Source organism: Mchenga conophoros, linkage group LG23 (assembly GCF_057382185.1).
Source record: "Mchenga conophoros isolate Kocher_MC1m ecotype Shallow Benthic linkage group LG23, M_conophoros_male_GT1.1, whole genome shotgun sequence".
Lineage (NCBI taxonomy): Eukaryota > Metazoa > Chordata > Actinopteri > Cichliformes > Cichlidae > Mchenga > Mchenga conophoros.
This window is the reverse complement of record NC_140547.1, coordinates 12,005,348-12,029,988: the sequence shown is the minus strand read 5'-3', so window position 1 is coordinate 12,029,988 and position 24,641 is coordinate 12,005,348. Positions and strand designations below refer to the sequence as shown.

At 40.8% G+C, this 24,641-nt stretch overlaps 1 protein-coding gene across 4 annotated transcripts; it reads right to left on the bottom strand.

The window, feature by feature from the left end:
• Window positions 1-4,060: 4,060 nt before the first annotated feature.
• atp8b3 (ATPase phospholipid transporting 8B3) lies at window positions 4,061-23,826 on the bottom strand. 4 transcript variants are annotated; one of them, XM_085264200.1, is made up of 31 exons: window positions 23,632-23,826; window positions 23,470-23,498; window positions 23,137-23,236; window positions 21,059-21,158; window positions 20,453-20,520; window positions 19,993-20,084; window positions 19,753-19,866; window positions 19,297-19,395; window positions 18,667-18,728; window positions 18,054-18,126; window positions 17,739-17,809; window positions 17,214-17,305; window positions 16,961-17,119; window positions 16,043-16,131; window positions 15,764-15,957; window positions 15,445-15,653; window positions 14,358-14,389; window positions 14,079-14,235; window positions 13,669-13,857; window positions 13,411-13,523; window positions 12,858-13,025; window positions 11,494-11,605; window positions 11,290-11,365; window positions 11,072-11,195; window positions 9,805-9,991; window positions 9,468-9,691; window positions 9,294-9,377; window positions 8,988-9,212; window positions 5,891-6,029; window positions 5,552-5,682; window positions 4,061-4,552 (listed from the first exon to the last, which is right to left on the bottom strand). In XM_085264200.1, exons 5-31 carry the CDS (start codon window positions 20,475-20,477, stop codon window positions 4,412-4,414), a joined length of 3,381 nt encoding a protein of 1,126 aa, XP_085120326.1. In that variant the 5' UTR covers window positions 20,478-20,520; window positions 21,059-21,158; window positions 23,137-23,236; window positions 23,470-23,498; window positions 23,632-23,826; the 3' UTR covers window positions 4,061-4,411. The 4 variants fall into 4 exon arrangements, with proteins under 4 accessions (XP_085120326.1, XP_085120327.1, XP_085120325.1 ...); XM_085264201.1 differs by having other exon boundaries at window positions 23,137-23,223; XM_085264199.1 differs by lacking the exon at window positions 23,632-23,826 and having other exon boundaries at window positions 23,137-23,223; window positions 23,470-23,609.
• Window positions 23,827-24,641: the final 815 nt, after the last annotated feature.

Here is a 24,641-nt window from a genome sequence, read left to right as displayed (position 1 = left end):
AGCATTTCCAACAATGTAGTCAGATTAGCAGTGCAGATTAGATAAGAGGTGGTCATTGTAGAGGAGCTGATCAGGAGGTACTGACTAACTTCACGTTGCTGTAAGCAGTGAGTTAACGTCGCCAAAGGATGATGAGCTTAAATTGACTTGTGGTATACAGTTCAGTGAGCATAGATAAATAGCTAGATTCAGCTTTAGGAATGACACTGACAAAATGACGTTTGTAGTAGTGAGAACCAATGTGGCTACCTCACTAAGCTGAGTGGTTTGTGAAACCGCCACTAATACCAAAGATACTGCAGCCTACCAGTCACAAACTGCCTAGGGGGACACAAACCAAAAAAACGAGAGCCCCCCCTCTTTGCCCCAAACTGTTACAAACACACTTATGATATTATGCACACACGCACACACACACACATGTTCCTACTAACAGCGCAGTCAGACTGCATTGTGCCACATAGGAGGAGGTGGCTGCCTTGCAGACAGAGTTGAGTGCCTTTTCCCTTCAACCACGGGTGGGACTGCACTGGACACACACCCACACACCAACACACACACACAGATGCATGCATATAGCGGCATACCCACTTACAAGCGTGTGCTCACACAGACAATGCACCCATAATTGGATGGACAGAAAGGGGGGCCAAAGAGAGGGACACAGAGTGGGGGCTGTGTCAGCATTTTCTCCCATATTGACTTTCCATCTTGATACACTAGAATACAAGCACTTTATCATGTAGAAAGTCTATAAAACATTTTCTATACGCTATTTATTTGAAACAAAATTATATGTTACTCCTTAATCTGTCGGAGTCTTCGTTGCCGTATCGTCGATCTTCTGCTAGCTCTCAGCCTTCGTGTTTCTCTTTTGCTTTCCGCCCGGCCTGCTTACGCTCTCGGCCGCTTTACCTTCCTCACATCAGAGATATTTTTGTGTAACAGAGAAAGAGAAGGGTAAAGAGGCGGCGGCTGTAAGCACCCAGAGGGCTGTTGTTATAAAATCTTAAATGCCAAATGGCTTTCTTTCTCCCCACTGCGTGCAAGCACAGAGGCTGCACTGGAAAAGTGTGGAAGACTCGCTGACAGTTTATAGACACACACTCTCTCCTCCCTCCCTCCACCTTGTCTGTCCAGTCAACTTTCCCCCTGGCTAGTGCTAGGACTTGGTAGGCGTGTGTTGACAATTAATTCTGAAATACCTCAAAAACCTTTCATGTAAACTTTATGTAATTTAAACTGAAAATAATACTGCTAATGATAACAATGATTATGAAAGTATGATACTATGATAGTTAGTTTTGGAACTTGTGACTTGAAGCTTTATACTGTTAAATTCCTTTTATTCGTTTGCTTATTTTTCTCGTACGTTCTCTCGTTTGTTTTTTGCTACGGCATGTACTTACTGTTTTCATAAAGGAAAAGACATTGTGAATGTTTCTGTGGAGGGTCACGCGAGAAAAAGAAGAGACAGAAGAGAAGGCGAGAATAGAGGGAGACGAGCGAGAGCTGCTCGCTTCAGATGTTTAGTTCAAAGCTCTCTCACAGACGCCTACATTCAAAGAAACAACAAAAAAAAAGAAAGAAAGAGAGAAAGAAATGACAAAAATGTGATTTGGGTTGAATTATAAACCAAAAATTTGATGTTAAACCAAAGGAGGAATAACCTTATATCCATTGTTAGCTTTCTTCTGCCTTTCAGTTGTCTTTTCTCTGAAAAAACAAAAAGAAAAAAAAAAACAGTTTCACAGTTACTTCTGAAGGTTCCTGGGTGTGTTCAAGTGCTCCTGATGTTCTTAGAATATTAAAGACCAGCACCTCCTGTTGAAAAGAAGGTGCACTTTTTTTTCTTTTGTGCATGGATATTGTATAACTGTATAGAAACCAACAGGAATGACCTGTGATTTTGTGGGGAGAGGAGGAGGATGGAAAGACTTGGGTGTGGGGGGAGAAGGGTGGGGGTAATAGTTTGGTTATCAAAAATAAACAAAACAGGGTGGGAGGATTTGGGTTTTAGGCGTTGGAGGGGTCTTTGTTTTAGAATTTCTGTCACTGTTGGATTCACTGGTTGTGTGCATGTGTTGTTGCAACCCTTCCCCTTTTCCCAATGTTTCTTTGATGTATATAAATCCAAACAGTAGGGGGCAGTGTGTGCTGGGGGAGGTCAAACTCCTCTCCTCCCAATCAATCGCATTCAATCTTCATTCCTCAGCTTGCGGTCCTCACTCGGGTCCTGAAACGTGTGTCTTGCTTTTCCAAAGACAGGCTGTTTACTTGGAGTTAATCACAGGGACACACTCAGACCTGAGCGGCCTTCCGATACCTGTACGTCTGTCTACATGCTTTCCTTCGGTCTGTGTACAATGTATATGTGTTCATTTCTACCTATGTGGAAGACTATTTCTATTTTCTGTTCCTTTGCTATGGGTTGCAATATTTGTCATGCAAAAATCTGAAACCATTTCTTACTGACCGACCAACCGCAGTACCATGTGGCAACCGATCATCCCGCCTGAAGTGTCGTCCGCATCTACTGTCAAACAGCATATTCGTGTCATTTCTCTGTGGGATTGAATAGGTTGCCGGTGGGACTGATGTAGACACCCCCAGTCACACTGTGCTCTCCCTCTTCTGTTACCTGTTAATCAATCAGAACCAAGTGTCTTTGTGATGGTAGAAGACAATCAGTTTCAAAACAAGAAAAAAGGTAGAGAGAGGGCAGGCCAGAGGAAGGGAAGGACGGAAGAACAAAATCACGCGGAAAAGAGGCTCTCTGAATCGTGACATGCTGTAGTGCCCGACTGCCAAACGACTGCCCCACTCACTCGTTCATCCTTCGTCCCATCTCGACCAGATCTCACAGCTCAAACCCCTCGAACCGACGATCGCATGACCAGTTCCCCGCCACCATTGTAGTCCGACGCAGCAGTGCAAAAAAGAGCTGTGGTGCAAAGACCATGTTTCCCATCACCCACCACAATGTCCTGCTAATGTAATGACGATGTAACCAGCCGCGAGGAATTAAAAAATGGCTCCGGTTGGTGGCTTTTGCACAGAGAACTATGCAAACACCTGACCCCCCCAATCCTAATTGTTGCTGCTGGGTCAGAGTGTAACCCTCAACCCCCTCTCCCTTCCATCCGCGACATTTAAACGCTCCCACTCATTTCGACCTTCACAGCCATTTACTCGGCCAATTAACCAATCCCATGAGCCCAGTGTGGGCGGAGTAACCCCAGTCACTCAGGTTATGGTGAGAGTGGCTGGGGACACAAGAGCACTACAGCATCCCATGTTTCACCACACTGAGATCACTTAACTTTACACGAACGCCCCAAACTGCCACTGACATCAAAATGGAGTCCATGCTGATGTTTGCAAGCCGATCCACCACACTCATGGCTCCATCGTTCTACAATGTTCGACTGTCTTTGTCCCCAGCGCCAAGGAAGGGCCACAATCAATGCAAAGACACTTTCATTGTACCTACTTAAGTTTACAAAGTCGTCTGGAGATGGTGGCTTATATTGCACTCGGACAGACAGACAGACACACAAACAGACACAGGCACATGCTGGAGAGGGTGAGTCTGCCTTTTGAGAGTGTTTGCTGAAACCAAAGATGAAATCAGAGGTATGACAATCTGGCTGCCAAACCTAGAAGACAATGTTCAGCTCTACGGGTCCTGTGATTTCCCGGCCGTGTGGACATTCCACTTATTGCACTTAAACACACACACGAACACACGTGTACATGCACATACCCCAGCGTAAACCCGTCACACATCTCCGCACCCACATAAACGAGGGAAAAACCCACTCGCGTCTATTCAGAAAGCCTTTTTTCCCCTCCTCCCACTGCAGAAGCCGGAGAGCCTGTGGAGGACTTTTAGTTTCATTCTAGTTGAGACTTTTGAGAAGGAGAATAATCTGAGTAATAACTGTTACAGAAAAATAAAAACTTAAAAGGATAATATGGGTAAATTGCGTGTTTTGAAATAAATTAACAAATAAAACAATTGTAAAACAAGGCTATGCTGTCAGTTTATTGTGTTTGGTTCGATCCTCAAAGGAAATCCGCTGTAACCTCAGCAGATGGAGATTTGATTTTTACCTCTGTTTGAACAGATCCAAAGTGCCAATGCGAAGATAATAAACAAGATTTATGATGCATAATATATTTTGTACATTATATCATTAACTTTATTTCGAAATAGCATCTGTACAATAGTGTAACAGAACTGCCCACAGAACCATACGCAAAACACTGAAAGACACAGAAAAGTTTGCTGCAGGAGCAGACGATAGATGTTATCTGTTACAAAAACTTTTAATGCAGCTCTCCATTACGTATGTTTCACACAGGCAGTCGCTTTTCGCCTTTGAGACAGCGCAGTTATGACTTGCAGTCACTTTCTCATGTGTGTCGCTGAGGTGATGTGGCGTCCGGACCCAGCTCCCTGAGAGACAGCATAAGAGGAACGGCGGAGAGGCGTCCCCCTTCTGAAACGAGACCTCAGTTCCACTGACTGATGGGATACACTGTGGACCTGGGTCACAGAAGGGGAGAAACATATCAGCGACTGTTTACTTTATATAAGGTTTTTGGGGGTGTTTTTTGTTTCTTTTAACCCAAGAGTAACAAGAAACTCAGTAAACTGAACCGGAGATGATGGCTGGGCATGTCAGCAGCAGCTACAACTGCAAGCATGATCTCCTTTCTGTCTCCAGTGTCTTCTTATTAAAGCTCCTTTTCTCTGGTCCTCTTTTCCCTCCTCTGTCTCTCACGCTCTCTCACCTCTGCTTTGGACTTGGGCACCAGCACAGCACCTGTAGGTAAGGTGTATCTGTGTCTCTGTGTTGTCCGGTTCCTGTCTTTTTCCTCAGGCGGCACACCTTGGGTGCATCGGCTAATCAGCATGCTGTGCTCACAACCCCTTTGCCAACCCACTTCTCAACAGACTCTCTGTCAACCTCTGTGGTCTGAGGATCCCCTCGTGCTCCATGCAGCCTTTGTTGAATCCCGTCTCTGATGATTTTCTGATCATCGCTGCAACTGCTGCATTATTCAGTAATTCTTTGAACTTCGCTCTCTGGTCTAGTGTACTGCATCTGAGTCTGCCGGTTCTTTGAAAATAAGCTCACAATAAACTGCAGCACATGACTAGAAAACGATCAGATAATAACAGAGAAAGAATAACTTGAGATTGGCAGAGTTTTTACGAGCTGCTGCAGGTTGTTTGGCGTGGTATGCGCTGTGATTGTTGACTGTGAGGACAAAGTTTCTGTGTGTTTCCTGTCAAGAGCTGCAGTTTATGAGTCTACAGTTTTTCTCAGTTTTTATGGCCCTTTTTACACCTTCTCTCTTTTGACAGAGAGATGGCATAAACTGAGCAAACTGTGAGGTATGGAGCATGACATTCAGTGACTCGAAACCTAAATGGACATACAATTTACATTTTTAGCTTTTCCTTTTGAGAAGTATTCCTTTTCAAAAAGATACACAAGTAGATCTTCCGTTCATACTCTCCCATGCACAAAAAGATCACCTTGTGTTTGTCGTGGGCGTTGAGGATGACACTGAGGGCGTGAGCAGTCACTGAGGGCAAAACAGCTGTCCAGGCAACAAGCAGAGCTGTGAGCCACACAACTGGATCAGTGAAGGCGTAATCAGACGCACCTGATAAAAGGACAAAGATAGAGCAACTATATCTTTAGACAGAAATGGATAGAGAGCCACAATTTTCTAAAGACAAATTGAAATCAGCTCCTTGTTATTGCATGTTTTCTTTTTTGATTTTTAGTCCAACAATGGGATGTTATGTGACATCTTAAAGCAAAATCTCACAAGAGTGACAAACAAATAATAATAGGCCTGTGCTGAATACCAAGAAATATATATTCCTTGGGTGATTGCTCAAAAAGGAAGCGGTTGTGGGTGATCCTGGTACAGATGAAGAACAGCCCCACGGAGACAATTACAGCTGCTATGTTGAACTTGGTCCAGTATCTGGTCAGCAGAATAATCTGAGACGTGGAAACACATTAAAGGATAAAAGTCCAACTGGATATGCAGTACAGTGTTCATGTCAGAAAGGAGACCGAATAGTAAACATTTATATAATCATATAGTAAGTCTATACGAAATAACGGACCAGCAGATAGTTCAATTACTGTAAATAAAAATTAAATTATATAATTACGTTTTCTAAGGTCAGATCATTCCTATTTAGATCAGTGTTAGAAAAAAAGAAGAAAAAAATAATTACATTCAGATCACCAGTGTTGGGCAAGTTACTTTGAAAAAGTAATTAATTATAGTTACTAGTTAATTCTTCAAAAAAGTAACCGAGTTAGTAACTGATTTACAAGATTCTAAAAGTTATTAATTACTTGAAAAGTAACTATTGCATTACTTTAAATAAAGGTTTCACTCTCTGGGGTCCAGGGTATAATTGGCCATTTTAAACACTTTTGATTTTCCCTCTACATTTCACCTTTAGAAACTATTTACTTTCCCTTGTTTGGTATCATCCTTTTCAGCACAACCTCACGTGTCTGAATTTACAGTCATGTTTTCATTTTGACATACTGTATTAACACAATTGATCTAAAATCAGAGAAAAAAAAACATAAACTCCTAGTAGAAAATGTTACATATGTTACTGTGATAACCACAAACATGTTTATTGAATCATATTTTATAACTTTAAATGCAAATATAAATTGTAAATTTTTTAATTAGATGCACAAGTTTTGCAAACAACAAAGTTATTTGCAGCCATTTTCCTTTTACCCTTTTTTTCAAACCATTTCAAACTATTTACAGAACAATCAGCTGTTCTGGATTCAATAAAATGCCGCACAAATTATTTGTGCCGCTCCAAAAAAATAATTTCTGTCCACTATAAAGGAGAACATCTCAGCCTGATACCTGCAGGTCTGACAGCAGGTGTATCACTCCTCCTGTTTTCTACCTGGAGACGGCAGTCGCCTCATTGTTCTGACACTCAACACAAAACTATTCACAACACTACACACTAACTACACAACACAACGTCTTGATGCATGCTCAATCATCCAGGTAAGTAATAGGGGTGCAACGATACACAAAATTCACAGTTCGGTTTGGTTAGATACTTTGGTGTCACGGTTTGATATTTTTTCAATACAAAAAAATGTTCATGCCTTTTTAATTTGTCATTTATTAAAATTATAAATATATATTTTTACTCAAAAGTACAGTTTTTAAATTTAATCTTGCTGAAACAACAAAATAATAATAAAAATAAATCTATCTGATCGAGAAATCACTCATATTTGGAAAAGAGAGTTTATTACAGAGAAATGGCTCTTTCCAAAATAAAAGCTATGCTTCTTCTGGGCTATATTCTCAGCAGCATATTAAACATATCAGGTCCCCATAAGGAGAATCATGTGCTAACGGCTGTCTAAATGACTCGGGTAAAGTTTGTAGCATGCGTGCTTGTTGTTTTTGTCTGCTTCCACTTGTCTTTGCACTAGGATGATGTCGGTGTAAATGTGCAGTCATATTCGTTGTGTTCCCACTAGTGCTGTCAGCGTTAATCTCATTAAAGTGACATTAACGCCATAACGCGGCAAATCTCCGTTAACGAGCTACCGCGGCACTCGACAGTGCAGCCTAGGCGGAGTAGTTGAGCGCAGATCCACTAAGCGCTCAACACAGATAGCATCTTCAGAAGAAAAGTTGATAAAGTAAATAAAAAAATTCGTATTGTTCGATACATATGCGTACCAAACCGAAAGCACTGTATCAAACGGTTCAATATCAATACGAGTACTGTTGCACCCCTAGTAAGTAAATCTCCAAAAGTTGATTCTGTTCATCTGAACGTAGCGTTTTCAGTGGGAGAAACGTTTTGTCACTCATCCAAGTGACTTCTTCAGTCTCAGCTGACTGCAGGTTTCCCCAATCTTATAAACAGTACATTTGCATAATTACTGAAACCAGCCCACTGAAGGAACAATGGGCTGGGAGGTCAGTCCCTTCATCATAATTATGCAATGCTCATGAGAATTTGCAGAATTCAGAATAAGAAGCCTGCAGTCAGCTGAGACTGAAGACGTCACTTGGATGAGTGACGAAACGTTTCTTCCACTGAAAATGCTACGTCCAGATGAACAGAATCAACTTTTGGAGATACACAAGACAACACATTAACTACACACTCCAAACACGCTAAACGTCACAAATCTCTCACATTTTAAAACTCGCGCTCTCTCTCTCTCTTTCCCCCTCTTCCTAAACAACCAAATGTCATGGTGCCATATCATTTTTTGATTGGTCGACATGGTGCATTTTTCCACCAACACAAACGGGCTGTTTTTTGTTTTGTTTTTTTATTTTTTGGTCATAAGCAGAGAGTGCTTTCTAACGCTCTCCTTAGACAGTAAACGTGGCGAAACTATATATGTGTGTATATATGTCTGTGTATATATTGTTTATTATGACTCTGGTTTTACGTGGTATATATCACCTTGTTGCTTTGTCATCTTAAAGTGGTCGTGTGATTGTCTTACCACGACTATTTTATTCTGCCTCAACCAAACAGCAGCATTAATGTGATTGTTTTGCCCCCTTATCTCCAGGTGTTGTGCCAAAAAGTGATCGTCTGCCAGAAAGTGATTGCCTTCAGCGGGAAGGCCTTCACTTTTAATGATCGCTTTCAAATGATTAAATATGTATTCCAACAGTGGCTATAGATGAATAGGTAATTAATTATAAAACATTTTGTAAACATTATGAAGTTTTCATAACATAACATTCACAAAAAACTTAATTAACTATCTACAAAACATTTAACCGTGGTTATTATAAATATAAATCAGTTAAAAATGTTACACTTTCTGTTTCACTGTGACAACTGCATCTATGAAAAAAAGAATAGAATAGCCCTTTATTGGCATTGCCCATGTACACACAAAACCATAAGACATCCTGACCTCAATCATGGCAGTGAACGTAACTGCCATGGAAACCGTGATCGCCATCGTCTGGTAGTCAAAGACCGTGTTGTCGAAAACGCAGAGCGGGATGAAGGCGAAAACGAGCGATGCATACACAGCATGCAGGAGTGACAAGGACAACTTGAGAGGGCTCACGAGCTCATGTCTCTGTCCACACTTGTACAACTCGGGAAAATTTAAGCTTTTTTCTGCGCTGACATCCTAAAAAAGAAAGAGGCGATTTTTATTGTTTAGACATTCACACTTATCTTCTTTTAGTTTAAAATAAATTCTCCAGCTCACCTGTTCAAAAAAGGCCAGGCAAAGAATTGGGTATGCACTGTAGAAAATCGTGTATAAAGCGATGAACCATGATTCATACAGAGACTGTGAGAGAAACGTAATTTTTTGAACCTCACTTCATGCCGTGACTATAAGGCTTTAACTGGCATAATTTAATATCTGTTTTTGTCTAACCTGAGCACTGAAGCCATTGAAGAAACCAAACCATAGATGCACAAGGGCAAAACTGCAGGTCTTAAACAGGAAATAGCGCAAGAAGAGGGAAATGCGCCAGTAGGACCAGCGGCCATGGACGAGAAGCAGCCGCTGCAGAAACCTGAACTGGGCCAATGCAAAGTCTGCATTCTGCACCGCCTGACCTCCCTCCACTCCTGCCAGACCCACACCAACATGAGCCGCTGGTGTTGAGGAAAGAGGAAGGAGGCAAATGTTAAAACATGAACACAAATGATCAGAGCACACTGATTTATTTTTACTTTTTTATATTGTAGAACTACAAATAAACCCTTACTCTTGATCATATTGACATCATTGGCACCATCACCAATGCTCATGGTCACTGAGCTGGTATGTTTTCTCACCAACGTGACGATTTCGGCCTTCTGTGCAGGTGTTACGCGGCAGCACAGCACAGACTGACAATGTTCTGCCAGGCTCATGAATGTGGCCCCCCACTCTGGCCTCTGGTCAAACTCTGTCTGGGGAAAACAACACAAATGCGTAGATGCGAGGGAGACTTAAATAACAAAGTCATTTATTATGGCTGATGCAAAGTCCAAGATACAAAATCCAAAAGGCAATAGACTCAAAGAGGACGTTAACAGATGCTCAGACAAAGAGTGAGGGGAAGGACTGGACTATTTATACACAAGAGGGTAATCAAGGAAGCAGGAACAGGAGGGTAATGAGACAAAACTGAGCTTAATTTAGACAGAGACAGAGGGGGGAGTAAAACTAAAGGTATGAAACAGGAGAGAAGTCAAAAGTAAAGCAAAACATGATTAAAAACAAGGAAACACAGAAATTTGAACTTTACAGAGGAGATAATGCAGGAAGAAAACAGAGGAACTAAGAAACTCTTTAAATACAAGCAGTAACTAATGCAAACTGAAGGCACAAGTACTAGTGAATAAATGAAGATCAACGCTAAATGATCAACAAAACTAAGAACCGAGAAACTATGAAGGAACCAATCAGAATTCTCAAAAACAACAAATCCAGGCTTAATAAAAAACAAGAACTGAAATAAAGAAATAAAGGCCTGATAGTAACAAACAGAAGACTTTCTAGAGTTTAAAAAATTACTTTAACCACCTCACTGTACATAACCCTACAACAAAACCCTCGAAGGGGACTGGCGGCAGCTCCCGGGCCTTGCAGATCCTCATGTACTAAATAGAAGTGAATGAGTTAAAGAATTGAAAAGTTGAGAGAGGGTGAGGCACGAAAACGAGAACGAACAGTTTGTAGAAGTGGGGGAACAAACATAGATGAGAACTGGAAGCAGCATGTTTGGAGTTGTGGTCCCGCTCCTGAAATTCAGATAATTTATCTCCAATTAATGTAAAACTAATGATTTCTTGTTTGATCATTCCACTGGGCGCAAGAAATTAGTCCTAAAAGAAGAAGAAACAGAAGAATCTACTGCTCAACACCTTTTAATATCGCCTCTCCATGTCTCTGCAGAATACAACTTCTCATGAAACCAAATCGTCCGCAAATCATAAGATTTACAAAACTTTACATTGTCTATGTATAGCACAGGTTGGTGTGTTTACCAGCTCAGGTCCGGTGAGGACCACGGAAGTCTTTGCTACAGCCATCTCCTTGTCTACAGCCCACAGCTCTGTCTGTCTGGGCTTAAAGAAACTGACCCGTGGATCTGGGGACTGGAGTATCTGTCTGCAGGGGCAAACAAACAAAGATCAATGGGATGGTGTGAGCGTGTGTATGTGCATGTGGTTGGATGTGTCTGTGTATTTCTAACACTGCTAACCTCAGCTCGTCCCATTCTACTATTCTGCTATCAGGATCCAGTAGTTTGCAAGAATATCCAATATTCACTGCAGTCTCTACAAACACAAGGAAAGAAGTCACAGATGGAATCAGAATAACACAGAAACCACTGTGAAACTTCATTTTTATGACACGTTCAGAATTTATGCCATGCTCCTTGTTGTGTCACAGCTTATCATAATACCTTTTTTGTCTCCAGTCAGTACCCATACTTTAATCCCGGCCTCTTGAAGTAGAGCAATGGTTTCAGGCACTCCATCCTGAAGTCGGTCCTCAATTGCCGTCACCCCCAGCAGCTAAAGCAAGGCTTAATTTCAGCATCCATACAGCATATTCACATTTTTAAATATTACATACATATTTCATACCACAAAGTTCTATGACTATGCCCATAAAAATATGAAATCAGCCCTTTAAATTAGACTAAAGACTTCTTCCGGGGAAGAGTGCCTACCTGTGCATTTGTGCGTGCCCTAAAACTCCTGCAATGTGTTGGAACAGACATCCTTCAAATTGATTATCATTTTAGAGAAGCAACCAAAGTCACAGTGAGAAAGACTGTATTGCTGCAGGCAATAATGTTATCAATGTGTTGTGTGCTTGTTGCATGCACTGCAGTTCATGCAGTTTCCACAAAATAGTGATGCAGCAGAGAGCAGACTGAGAATAAACGACGCCATCACAAACTACCAGACTTTCAAACATCCCCAGTGTTTGTTATCTTAATTAACTGTCTACAAATATCTCTCAAAGGTCTGTTTAAAAATGCAGTTTATTGAACAGTTTCTGATGCATAAAGTGCAAGAACACTGCAGTGTTTTGCCTCAAATCCTCATGCAGTTAACCTCTCAGCTGTAGGGGAAAATACACAAAAAGCTTACGGGTCTGACCTGCGACTTTTGCCCCCTTTACTGATGCAGGCAAATTTTCTGTTTTTAGCTTGTGGTGATAATGCTGAGTGGACTGTGGTCAATCAACAGTTTCTTGCAAACCCAGTGCAGTTTGGTTAGACGTTTAATCACTTACAAACATGCTTCAAATCAGTAATCTATTTGCTATTACTAAACCAAACAATGGGCAATAAAAATAATAAACAAATATAGATAAAAAGAAACACATTTGCATTTTAATATAGAATATTTTAAATATTATGAAACGTAAAAAGTAAATTAAAATTTTGGACGTCACAGTGGAACTCTGTTTTGATGTGCCGAGCGTGGTAGGACAACTCATGACTGACCTCAAGCTTTGCATGAGATTCATTCACTGAAAATGGTGTATGGTGAAACCAGATCTTTGTGATTGTAGTCTAAAGTTGTATGACTGCATCAGAGTCAAAAATAATGTGAGAAACTTGGTCAAGTTTAACCTTATAAAACAGGTTTTAACGAAGAATTTTTTTTTTTAAATCAGTCTGCGCTCAGCTCCACAAATGCGAAAATAAATTTTGGGGAAAATAAAGGGCTGAAATCTTTAAGCATTAACATTATTAGAACCCTTTAAATGAAGAACTGACAATATATAAAACCACACTGAGCACGAGCCCACCTGCAGGTCCATCTCCATCTCGTCATATAATTTTTCCAGCAGCGCGTCACGGTCGCAGGTGACCATGGTGGCAGACTGAGCCAGAGTTTTGTTCCACTGCTCCCATGATGCTTCAGGAACAGATCGAACCGCAACGCACAGTGTCCGCAGACAGGCCTCGGCAAACAGCTGACAGAAGATAAGTTAGATTGGTTTTTGATAGGCTGACGTTATTTACTGAGTAATCCTTCAGGCAGAACTGGAAGAAAAAAAACAAGCGATAATCAGGGATGCCTCAGCTATCTCATTAGCTAGTAACGACTGGTTGGATCCGTTCTTGAAAACCTACTAATCATTGATTAAGAGCCTTCAGTATAGTGTGTAGATGGTTTGATGATGTGACAAATGATAACTGTAGTGGAAGATAATGTAGTTTTAGTCTGTGTAGACTTGCACACATCGCAGTCACAGAAATTTGAGAGCAAATGCAGAGTACGTGATAACTGTTAACAGGACGGAAAAAACATTACGTTAATTTAGCTTAGCATAGTGATTCAAAACAGGAATGCTTTACCTCTAGAGCTCTTTCAGTCCTTTCCTGATGTGGAGAGTCCTTCTGCAGTCTCTCCAGGATCACTATATCTGCCCCTTTACAGTACAACTTTATTCCACCTTCTGGCTCCCGCACTAAAGGCAAAAACCCCCTCTTAGTATGGACTAAACAAAAGGATGTCTAAGAAATAACAAAAGGCTGTTTGACTTAGAATCAAACCTGTGTGAGCCAAATGAAAAAAGCTATTATATGCGTGTGTTTAACAAGAGCTGCTCTCACCCAATACAGACATGCGTCTCCTCTGACTGGTGAAGTCCAGCAGTGCAAGGAGCTGATACCTGCGAGTGACGCCCAGCTCTGAGACAACAATAAAATCTCTCGCCCTAGAAAGAAAGACCCAGCCCAGCTCTCTGGCAGCACCAACAAGTGCTTCCTCATCTGGGGACGCAGCCTGGTAAACTGGAGTCTCTGTGGGAACGCGGTTAGTGCACAAAGGAGGAAAACATGTTGTCTTCCAGAAAAGGACCACAGTTATTCTGCCATGCACATTCAGATTAGTGATTTACAGGTTTTCTTAGATAATAGCAGAGAAAAAAAACCTTTAATCTTTATTTAACTTTAGTTAAGTTGACAAAATTCACAACTTAGGTAAAAAACATTACGGACTCACGACATGTGCAAAGCCTTACGTTTCTTCCACTCTGTCATGACAGTATGGCATAAAGCCAGCGCTGTAAGGAACTGTCTGCTGAGCGGACACTGGTTCCCTCTAAGTCTGTCCACGAGGGCTGGGGCTGACATAAACAGGCCACCACAGGAGAAAGGATTCCAGCTTAAATCCATGGGCTGCCCAAAGGCGGGGAAAGAGGTAGAATATAAGATGATATCATTTCAAACATATACTGAAGGATCTTTAGGGAATACCTTAGAATAAGGTTAAGTACATATAAAAAAGTGTAATTGTTTACCTCTACATCCTCTGCCCCGACTGAGGCATCACCTGTAAATGTATAAAATAAGACATTTATTTATTAATATATATGTTTTAAAGAAAGAAAAAAGAAAGTGTCATCTGTGGTGAAGGTTGGTATTAATATTCTCCTGTGGTGGTGAATGTTGGGGTTACTGTTGCACTGAGCATGTTAGGAGTCTCCGCTGGCCTTTCTCGAGGGATGAGGTTTATGATGTAAGCATCTTTCTCCAGAGTCGTCTTTGTTCAACTGTAAATCTTTGCTGTCTAATTTGAACTTACCTTTACCTTGTACGAGTTTTTAATGAAGGAAATTGCTGCAAATAATAACTCAGCATGTAACCTCACACATTACTGGGCACAGGCTGTACTGTTGGACCATTAGTTGCTAACAAAGTATTCTTAGGGGAACAAACTGGGTCATTGCTGCTAAAGTTGTGTCACGCTGATGAGAAAAACTGATTTAAAGCTTTCGTGTGTGACTTTGTATCAGCGGCTGAGCAACAAAGACACGCAGTTCTTTCTGTGCTACTTCTGTGCTACTTTAAGCTGACTCCAAAAGTGAGTCGATCCCATGTTTAAATGCCAATTTTATTAATATAGCACATTTCACTACACCTAAACTCATTGTGCTTAACACAGAAGATAACAACATAAAAACCTTTGTGGGTTTACAAAGCCTTGAGGAAGTGCAAACAGCAAAAATAAAATAACAATTGCCACACTTTATGACATTAACCAAAATTGCTAATCTTAACTGACAACTTCTATCTCTCAACCAATCCAGACATGGTGGCTTCATCCAAATAAAAACTGCATAACTGGGCACTTTGCAATTACATTTTAAAACACAGATTCTAAACATCTGTGCAAAATCATCTGATGTATTCTCTGTTAATGAGTTTTGCTTTTGTAAAGCAGAGTATTTGGCTTGTCCAAACATCCACCTGCCCATGTGGCATGACCAGAACATGGTCTGGCCTGCTTTAAGCTGAAAAATTAAAATATCACATTAAATATAGTGTTTTGTTTAGTCACGACACACTTTCAGGTCAGTAATCTGTAAAAGAAGGAGCTCTTGTTACCATAGATTTCCCCAGCTATGCAGCATTGTCTGACGAGCAGGCGATTCTGGGTTAGTGTTCCAGTTTTGTCACTCAGCAGGTATCCCACTTGGCCGAGCTCCTCGTTCAGTGAGGTATTCCTAGCCTGAGCCGGTTTGTCTGCCTGCTGCCAATACATCTCCAAATCCCAGCCAATAAACAGGCTGTGGACCGTGTGGACCAGCTCAAACCTGCAGGCACACACACATGCATGCATAATAACCCAACACACGCACGCAGATGTGCATACCCACTTTTCTCCCCACCCACAAATGATTGCAGTATTGTAGATGGAACTAACGAGATGTAGAGGGCTATAGGCATGGCTGGGCTGAGAAGGATGATGTAGCTCCAGTAGATGAGGAATCCGGTGTAGACAGCATTGCTGTTAAACACCAGAGCAGACAGAACGCTATTCTGTCTCATGAGCTGAGCAGAAAACACGCCACTGCCAATGGCAAGGAACAGAGCTGCCAGCAGCACACACAGGACTATCTAGACAGAGCACAGACACACAGGGTATATAAAAACTGCAGAAAATGTCTCGTGGTTGTTATTCTCATGCCCTCCATGCACTCACCCCCATCACCACTTTGTTAAAAACTTTTTCCATCTGAGTCCTCTTCAGTTTCACTTTCCCGCTGTTCCTCAGGATCTTCGTGTCTGCGCCTGCCGTTAAAAACACCACTATTAGATGCTATTGCTGACCGGGCTGATTGAGTAGACGGTCAAGCAGCCAGAGGGTGAGAGTTCAAGCCCGCATGTCAACAAGCTTCTGCTGATGTGCCCTTGAGCGAGACGCTGAATTCCTAGCAGATCCGGGGGTTTCTGACCCCGGTGCAGGGAGGTCAGGGGAAGAGAGAGTTTTTCTTTGCAGGGATCAATAAAGTATCACATTATGTTTTCCGACGATGCTGTCTCAATCTCGCAGACTGTGGAAAGTCGCTGAACTTTGTGTGCAGAAATGACAAAACCATTCTAGGGCAGAAAACTGATTTGAACTCAGCCCTACAACAGCAACAACATGCAAGCTTTGATGGAAGCAGGTTATGTCGAGTGCGAGTTTGCTTAGAGTTATTGTCAGGCTTAACTGGGGTTACACCAGTGGGCAGCTTCAGATTAATAGTATGAAACTCATCTCTGGATAAATTTGATGTACTGATCTGCTTAACCAGAACGGGAAGGGTCAAAGCTATGGAATCCGTGACACTTCTGCCTCGTCCAATAATGTCAAATCAATGATGACTCAAAAGACAGGAAGAGCCTATAATCTGCCAGACGCCCACAGCTATAAGAGTGAGGTAATCAGGACCATTATTAGCAGCAGATTGTATTCCTCATAATAACATTTGTCATTGAAGTGAGTGGAGGCAAGAGTGCAAGGTGAACATAGCAGATCTGGGAACATTGTGTAAAAGTGATATCGCTGTGCACTAAAGTAACAGTTTTCTGAACACAGATGACATAGTTCCACTCCTCTTTCCCATCTAAAGAGTACCGGTGTAGATAGCCAAGCCGTACGCAAAGGTTGTGTTGCGTAGGACTGTTCCCCTCAGCAGGATGTGCTCGCTGTCCAACAGGAGACCCTCTCCCCGCCACTGCAGCTGACCTCTGAAGGTGTACAAGCGGTTGTTGGGTTCCTCACAGCGTACAACACCTGGGGGAAAAAAAAATCACATTAGATCTCACTCTTACTATTTGGTTTTTATAAATGCACATCTGTATTTTTTAATAAAAATAGGTTTATTCACCATCAAAGGAACTGAGGGCCTCCTCTGAGGGATTAGAGGTCAGATCTTCGTGTGTAGCGCTGAGGGCCTGTCGGTACTTGAGGTTGGTTTCTCTAAATGAAGAAAAAAACGGAAGTGTTCATTACAAAGTCAAACAAAAGAGCATCAATACACTGAAAATACTGAAAACACAAATTAATGTTTTGGTTATATGGATGAGGGCAGTCGTACAGTCTTAATTCTGTAGTTTATGAGTTCAATAAAAGACGATTTGTATGCACTGACACATACAGTCACACCTCTGCCTCCTCTATTAATAAAGATGTTACATTTATGTCATGTTTTCAAATTTTCTCCTTCACAAACATTTTTTGACGTCCATATTTGAAGCATTTTTATTGTCCTGTTCAAAGACTTAGAAAATGTATCATTACTGTTACTGTCTACTTTAAGCATCATAAACGTTTCTGCATTTACATCAGTGTGTGCGGTGCCAATACATTTTAAGAGAATTATTCAGGGACCGGACTGATTGTGTCTCTTTACCCATCTATATCAGCCGTCTCCACGTAACACAGACTGTGAGGCTCTGAGCTACATAAAAGAAGAAGATCGGCCTGGGTGGGAAAACAGAAAACGTTAAAACAAAGCAGAGAGGGTGATGAGGGCGAAGGTGTGGAAACACAAACTGACACAAAGCACGCACTAAATCCAGTTGGATCCAGCTATCCTAAGAATATACTGGGTTTTTTTTTTACCGTGTACTGTATTTTCTAACAATATTATTGTTATTATATTCTCGAAACAAGGACAAATAAAAATTGCTGCACATTTCTACGTTTTATGAATCAAGAAGCTCACTGGGAAGACTTGGTCTTTGTGGATCCGCAGCACATCCCCCACACACACGTCTTTCCACTTCTTCATTTGAAAACTGAGACAGAGAACAGACGAGAACTGAACGATTGAGAAGAAAAAACCCTTTTGAATGGTTTTCTAGACAAACTCAAGCAAAATGTTTTAAAAAGCAACACATAAAAACATAATTAGTAACCAACATTCAAATTAAAGTTTTGTTCAGGGCAGGAATTTACAGATTCATACTGTTTAATTACAAAAACAATGAATCATCTTTACACTGGTTGTGTTTTTTTGTGCATTTAGTTTGTTAGTTCTTTGCAGGACAGCGATGATTACATGAAATAGTACAATTCTTCTGTAATATGTGTAATATTTGCAACATAATATTCTCAGAAACAGTAGAAGTTAAAAAACATGTGTCATTAAGAGGCTGGTCATAGTTCTTATCTTTCAATAAGTGGGGAAACTGCTCAGTGCATTTGCCCTGCTCTAATGCGAAAACGGGACTATCCAGGGATTCACTCATTCACACTTCATTAGAGGTTCATTAGAGGTCTGTTTCAAAGTGGAGATGTGTTGGCTCCTGAGAGAATAACCCCGCCTTTGTCCTCACCTTTGGGAAATGAGAATGTCACAGGGTCTGGAGTTAATCTCAGAGTCACTGCGTCTTCTTGCCTGTATCGGATGTAGGGAGAGAAGGACGGAGACAGATGGAAGGAGAGTAAAAGAGAATGAGCAATTGCTGGGAAGCATGACAAGGGTGGAGGGTAAGAGTGATGGACAAGGAGCAAGCGAGAGGGAGTGAGGGTGGCCATGAAAGGTTGAGAAGAAAAGAGGAGAAAGGAGAAATGCCATTACGGGGCTCTACAGTGACACCAGCTGGGAGATTTACACCCTCCACTAAATGATTAGTCAATAGAGAGGGGTCAAGCAAGCATTTCACCCAGAGCTGTTAACGACCGTAACTCAGCGATGCACTTAACCAGGGAATTCTCCATGCAAAACATCACACCTGCATTTAAAAGGAAAGGCTTTAATGATGGGAGAGATAAATTAATGCTACTGGGATGACTGGTTCCGTCAATGAGGAGAGGACAAGGAGTCAATGAGGACAGTGAAGGAGAGAAACAAGTAAGTGGCATGGGCATAAAAGCATGCGTGAGCCCGGTCACATACTTATATTCAAACTCCTTTATCTGTGTGAGCGGAAACATGCAGCTCAGAGAGGGACGGGAAGCCTCACCATGTCGTTGCTGAGGTCTTTCAGCCCTCTCAGTGAGAGAATGGAGATCAGCGGGATGATGGTGATGTACCATGGTACTGATGAGATGGCAGGGACACACTTGAAACCACATGCAAACACAAGCACGCGTCAGCCACATCATCCAGATAAAGTTCCTCCACCATTAATATAAACTATGCAAAATGCTTGCAAATGTCTGCTGAGTTAAGTTCATTTTGACAAGCTACATTAACCAAATACGAGCTGGTTTGTGATCACGCTCACTAGTAAAAAAAAAAGAAAAAGTGAAATATAGAAAATTAGCAGCATGCTATATCAGGTGTAAAATGTAAAAATGTCAGCATATTAAATTATGCATTTGTTAAAGCTGAGCTGACAGAAGCACACAAAGCAGGATTTTTGGATTCATAGCATGTAAAAACAAAGCGAGATGCCACAGCAGAGCCTTCATCTGACCTGCAACACCAAGATGAGGAGATAATAGACATTGGCTGCTCGCTGGAACTGTTCAAATAGCGTCAGGGGCAGGAACGTCAAAGGGGTGTACTTGTAGCTGCGCACCACATTGTCCTGGCAACCGATGCGGAGAGCCATGGAGAGGGGCAGGTAGAAGACACACATGCAAACATCAGCGCATCAGCCTGACTCTGAATGTATCAGCAGGTGTAAGGTTTTCGTGTGGGATGGCTGACTCACAGCGGATCTCCCCCAACGGAAGCACAGAAAGGATTTCTTCTGTTTTGGTTTGTGGTAGTGGCGGCTGTTTGCTCTCACCTCCCATGTGAAGCCTGTCAGAAAAACTCTGTGATCTTAGACAACATTTACATAAAGTGATTTTTATGAGTCATTTTTAACAGTGATTACAGATGCAAAGAATTTCCTGCACTGTGCGTTTTCATGCAGGTGGATGCTGTATAGTACCTCTGTCAGTCCTCTCCTCATATCCCCCACTTAGAGTCTTAAGAAAGTTAAAAAAAATACTCAAACAACATCTGCTAAAGAAACTTTATCTACTATAAGAAAAAAAAAATCAGCGTGGATGTGAAGGTTGCAAATCAAAACTGACATCCAACTGCATTTCTTTCTGGACGGATCTTATGAACACAGATATGAATACGGTGTCTGAAATAAAGTACAAAGATCAAAAGAGACGTACCAGATTCAGCACTTTCATTGACCATGATGTTGATGAAGACTTGGACGCTTGCAGACTCCTGTTTGCTGCTACACAAAGTAGAAATATGTTTTATCAGCAGACATGCAAACTCATCGCAGTTCAGTGACCACACAGGCAGCAATTTGATCTGAATAGGGCTGAGCTCATCAAAATAACCTATTGGAAAAGTAGATTTCACCTTCTTTCACCTTCTTTCACCATGTTTTAGTGGAAAAAACACAAAAACAGAAACATATTTACACTTGAAAAAACACCCAGTTAGAGAGGAGATGATAAATGGTACGGAATGGCCACAGCAGGAATTATGATTTATTTCATTTAATCATTTGAATATTATTGCGTATCCAATGGATACGGGAGATGTGCTGTGGAACATTCAATCCCTTCGGTAGTACATTCTTGGTTTATCAGTCGTGTACTTACACTTTGTTACTGCTGATGTGCTGATTTAAAAAGACTACCCAGTTCTCTGTAAAGCGTACTCATACTTGATTAACTACACCGTGGCATAAACAACAGGTTACTGAGGCAACCTGAGGGCAACAGCAGGCTGACACATGTATGATAAAATACTGAGACGAGTACCTGATCTTCCTGCTGAATCTGGAAGCTAACGAGCAGTCCTGGTGAAAGAGGCGCGAGGATGTTCGGATCCAACCAGCTGCATTAAATCTGCAAAGTTTTACTAAAACAAAGAAAAAACAGACTCATCAACAGAAGATTTGTATGCTAAATTTTACCTGTTTCTAAGTAACAACCATCTGGGCCATTTAAAAAATTGGAAAGCCATAAAGTTTAACTCGTTTAACTGCTCCTCACTCACAGAGTTACAGGTAACATGTCTACAAATTAAGGAGTACTTTACTGTACGTTCCATTTAGAGTATTGCTCTAATATCTTTCACAGTACTTCTACTGTAATCTCATTTATAGTATTTTTACTCTGTTTTTACTGCACTTTTATTGTATTTTCCACTGACACTGATTATAGTATTTTAACTGTGAACTCATCTATAGCATTATTACTGCAGTTTATTTTATGGTACTTTTTTCTGTATTTGTGCTAAAAAACGCTTGTGTTGTGTATTCATTTACAGTACTATATTTTCATTTACATCATTGTTGATTATTGTGAAATATTCTAAAACTCTCATTTTTAACCTGTAAAAAACATTTGAATTGCAGTCCAGCGCTTTAAACTCAAAATTGAACCCTAAAAGTGAGGTTCTCATATAGATTTGGACGTAAAATATGCTTTTAATTGTAAAATATCACTTTGAAATTATGAACAGTACTTGCTTATTTAAAAGGAACACCGACTATTTCCACTTGTGGGCCTCAGTAGTGTCTCATATTAAAGCATATCATTAAAAATCTATTAAAGCACTTTTATTGCTTATAAAAAATACTCAATTTAATAAACAGGAACCCTTTTTCAATAAACACTGTTATGCAGGGGGGGAAAAAACACATAACAAAAAACATTAATAACTAAATTTAGTAGAATTTGCCATCTCATGACCATGATTCTTTAGCAATATTGACTTAATTTGGAGAAGATAAGAAACAACTTGTCTTTTTCATCTTTTGTGAACTCTGAAATCCTGGAAACAAACTATGAGCAGATAATTTTGTCTTTTTTTTGGACATTTGGTGGCCGCTAACCAGCTCATGTGTTCCTTACCAGCTTGCTAGGTCGTTTATGTAGCAAGATTCAGCCATCACCTGTTATTCAGGTGTTTGCGTCTCTCATCCTGCTAGAAGACAGACTCATCTTGGGCTGGATTTCATGATTATAATCTTTGTTATTCTCTGGAGGGTCACTCTAACAGAACTAACAGCAGGAACTGGTTCATTTGCCACTATCTCAGGCCGGAAAGCACAACAAGAGCAACCAATAACAGTTGGAGTTCATCCACAGGACGGAAGACTCACTGGAAATGTTATTTGTCACAACACTGCCAATCCCACAAATAGAATCGAAATCTGTGAGAAAAAAGCATAATATATGCACAACACCTGACACCATTCCACTACACTGTGTGAAAACATGTTTAATGAACCACCTTGTTACAAAACAGATGATAAACATTGTGGGATGTCTCAAGAAAAATAAGGCAAATTTTAACTCTACACCTCAGTTTTTAAGAGTAAGTCTACCTGCCCTTATTACACATAAATGACATGTTATAGAACCCAGTGAATCTCCTAAGGCAAAACATTCACACTGAGTATTTTACCACATTATTCAAGCAACTTGTCAAGATCTATGAATACTTCAGCCTTTGCTTACTTTTCCATTCTTGCGCAATGGTGCTGGAATGGCCACAGTAGGAATAGCGGTTTATTTTATGTAAAATCATTTGAATTATTAATTAAATCTCTGCAATTTCTACTGTTTACAAAGATACCAATGGGCTGGATTGGATATGGGAGATGTGCTGGACGTTCACACCCTTCGGTAGTACGTTCTTGGTTTATCAGTTGTGTACTTACACTGTGTTATGTTACTTATAAATCCCTGCTGCTGATTTAAAAAGACAGTTCTCTGTAAAACGTACTCATACTTGATTAACTACCCTCTGACATAAGCAAAAGGTTACTGAGGCAACCTGAGGGCAACAGCAGGCTGACACATGTATGATAAAATACTGAGACGAGTACCTGATCTTCCTGCTGAATCTGGAAGCTAACGAGCAGTCCTGGTGAGAGAGGCGCGAGGATTTTCAGATCCAACCAGCTGCATTAAATCTGCAAAGTTTTACTAAAACAAAGAAAAAACAGACTCATCAACAGAAGATTTGTATGCTAAATTTTACCTGTTGCTAAGAAACAACTGTCTGAGCCTTTTAAAAAATAAGAATAACAGAAAGCCTGGGAGAATATTAAACTCTTTTCACTAATCATTAATCCTGTTTGTACTGCTGTGAACAGTAACTCTGTCATTCTTAAGTAATAACATATAAACATACAGTTTTCTTTAAGTCACAAATTTACCTCCATTGTCTGCTGCACAGTCCACGAGCCTGTGTAAAAAACATTACAAACATCTGTTTAGCTTAGTCATTAATACTGACTCCACAGACCACAACCAGACATTAACACGAGTGTTTTCACAACCATTCTTCAGCTGCTTTACATAGCTCAAATCTGCGCTACCTGTCTCCCTCCTTTATCCCTGCCTGTGCAACATGACTCCACCTTTCTCGTTCTCCCATGTGAAGACTCCAGTAACAGACTGTACTCCCCGAGCACTGTACCTGAGGAAAAAGAAGGTAACGTAGGAGGGGCATCAAACCCTCACATGCATAACAGATCACTGTTTAAATCTCAAATGTGAATAAAGCACAATTAGTGATTTTAAAAGAATCTAAGCCAAATAACTTGAATGAGCCAGAACGTCCTCATGAGGATATGACAGCACGGCCATTGTGTCAGCAGTGGGAGTATCAGTTTACAGGAATGTGAACGCTGTGAAACTTTCAGATAAGGCAGGCACAGCCGACACACAGTCTTTCTTTCTATCTGCAAAATACTTTTAAATGTGCACACAAATTAAACAGGTGTCAGTCTCCGAGTGCTGAGTTTAAACAGCGGCTGAATTAACGATTTTTTGGTGAATCCTGGCCTTGAGTATTTGCTCAATGCTCTATAAGGAGATTTTCTTTTTCTTTTTTTTTTAAAGCTTTATTGCCTTTGCTGATATTTGCATATGTATGTATTTGGATCTTAAGCAATCCAGCTCAAGTATGAGCTCATCCATTTTTCTTTGATAGTTTAGAAAACCTAATGTATGTAAGTAAAGGAACGTTTTAAATTATTTGATATACACCAGTCTTCTCCTGTCTCCTCCTCTTATTTAGGGGCTTTCTAACAAGTGTTTTGAACTTCCTCATGAATCTAATGCCACCTGGTGGAGGTGAGCACCCACTGCAGATCAAGCATCAATTGAAGGTCAAAAAGGGTGAATTTATAAACAGTGGCAACCCCGAACAAAAGTCAGTTTGCTGAATTGATGCTCACTCAATGTCAGTTAAATGCACTTTTTGTGGTTTCATATCTCTTTGTCTCCATTGCTCTTTCCTAAGTGAGGTCCCCCCCACAAACGCCACACATCTACACCTGAAGGTGTGTGTGTATCTTATTTCTTATATGTGTCTCTATGTGAG

Coding starts and splice junctions, on each gene's coding strand:
- atp8b3 (XM_085264200.1), bottom strand. CDS start 20,477: ATGGTCAATGAAAGTGCTGAATCTG. Junction 17,120..17,213: donor GGCCCTCAGTTCCTTTGATG/GTGAATAAACCT, acceptor TTTTTCCCCCAG/GTGTTGTACGCTGTGAGGAA. Junction 13,858..14,078: donor CATGACAGAGTGGAAGAAAC/GTAAGGCTTTGC, acceptor GCGTTCCCACAG/AGACTCCAGTTTACCAGGCT.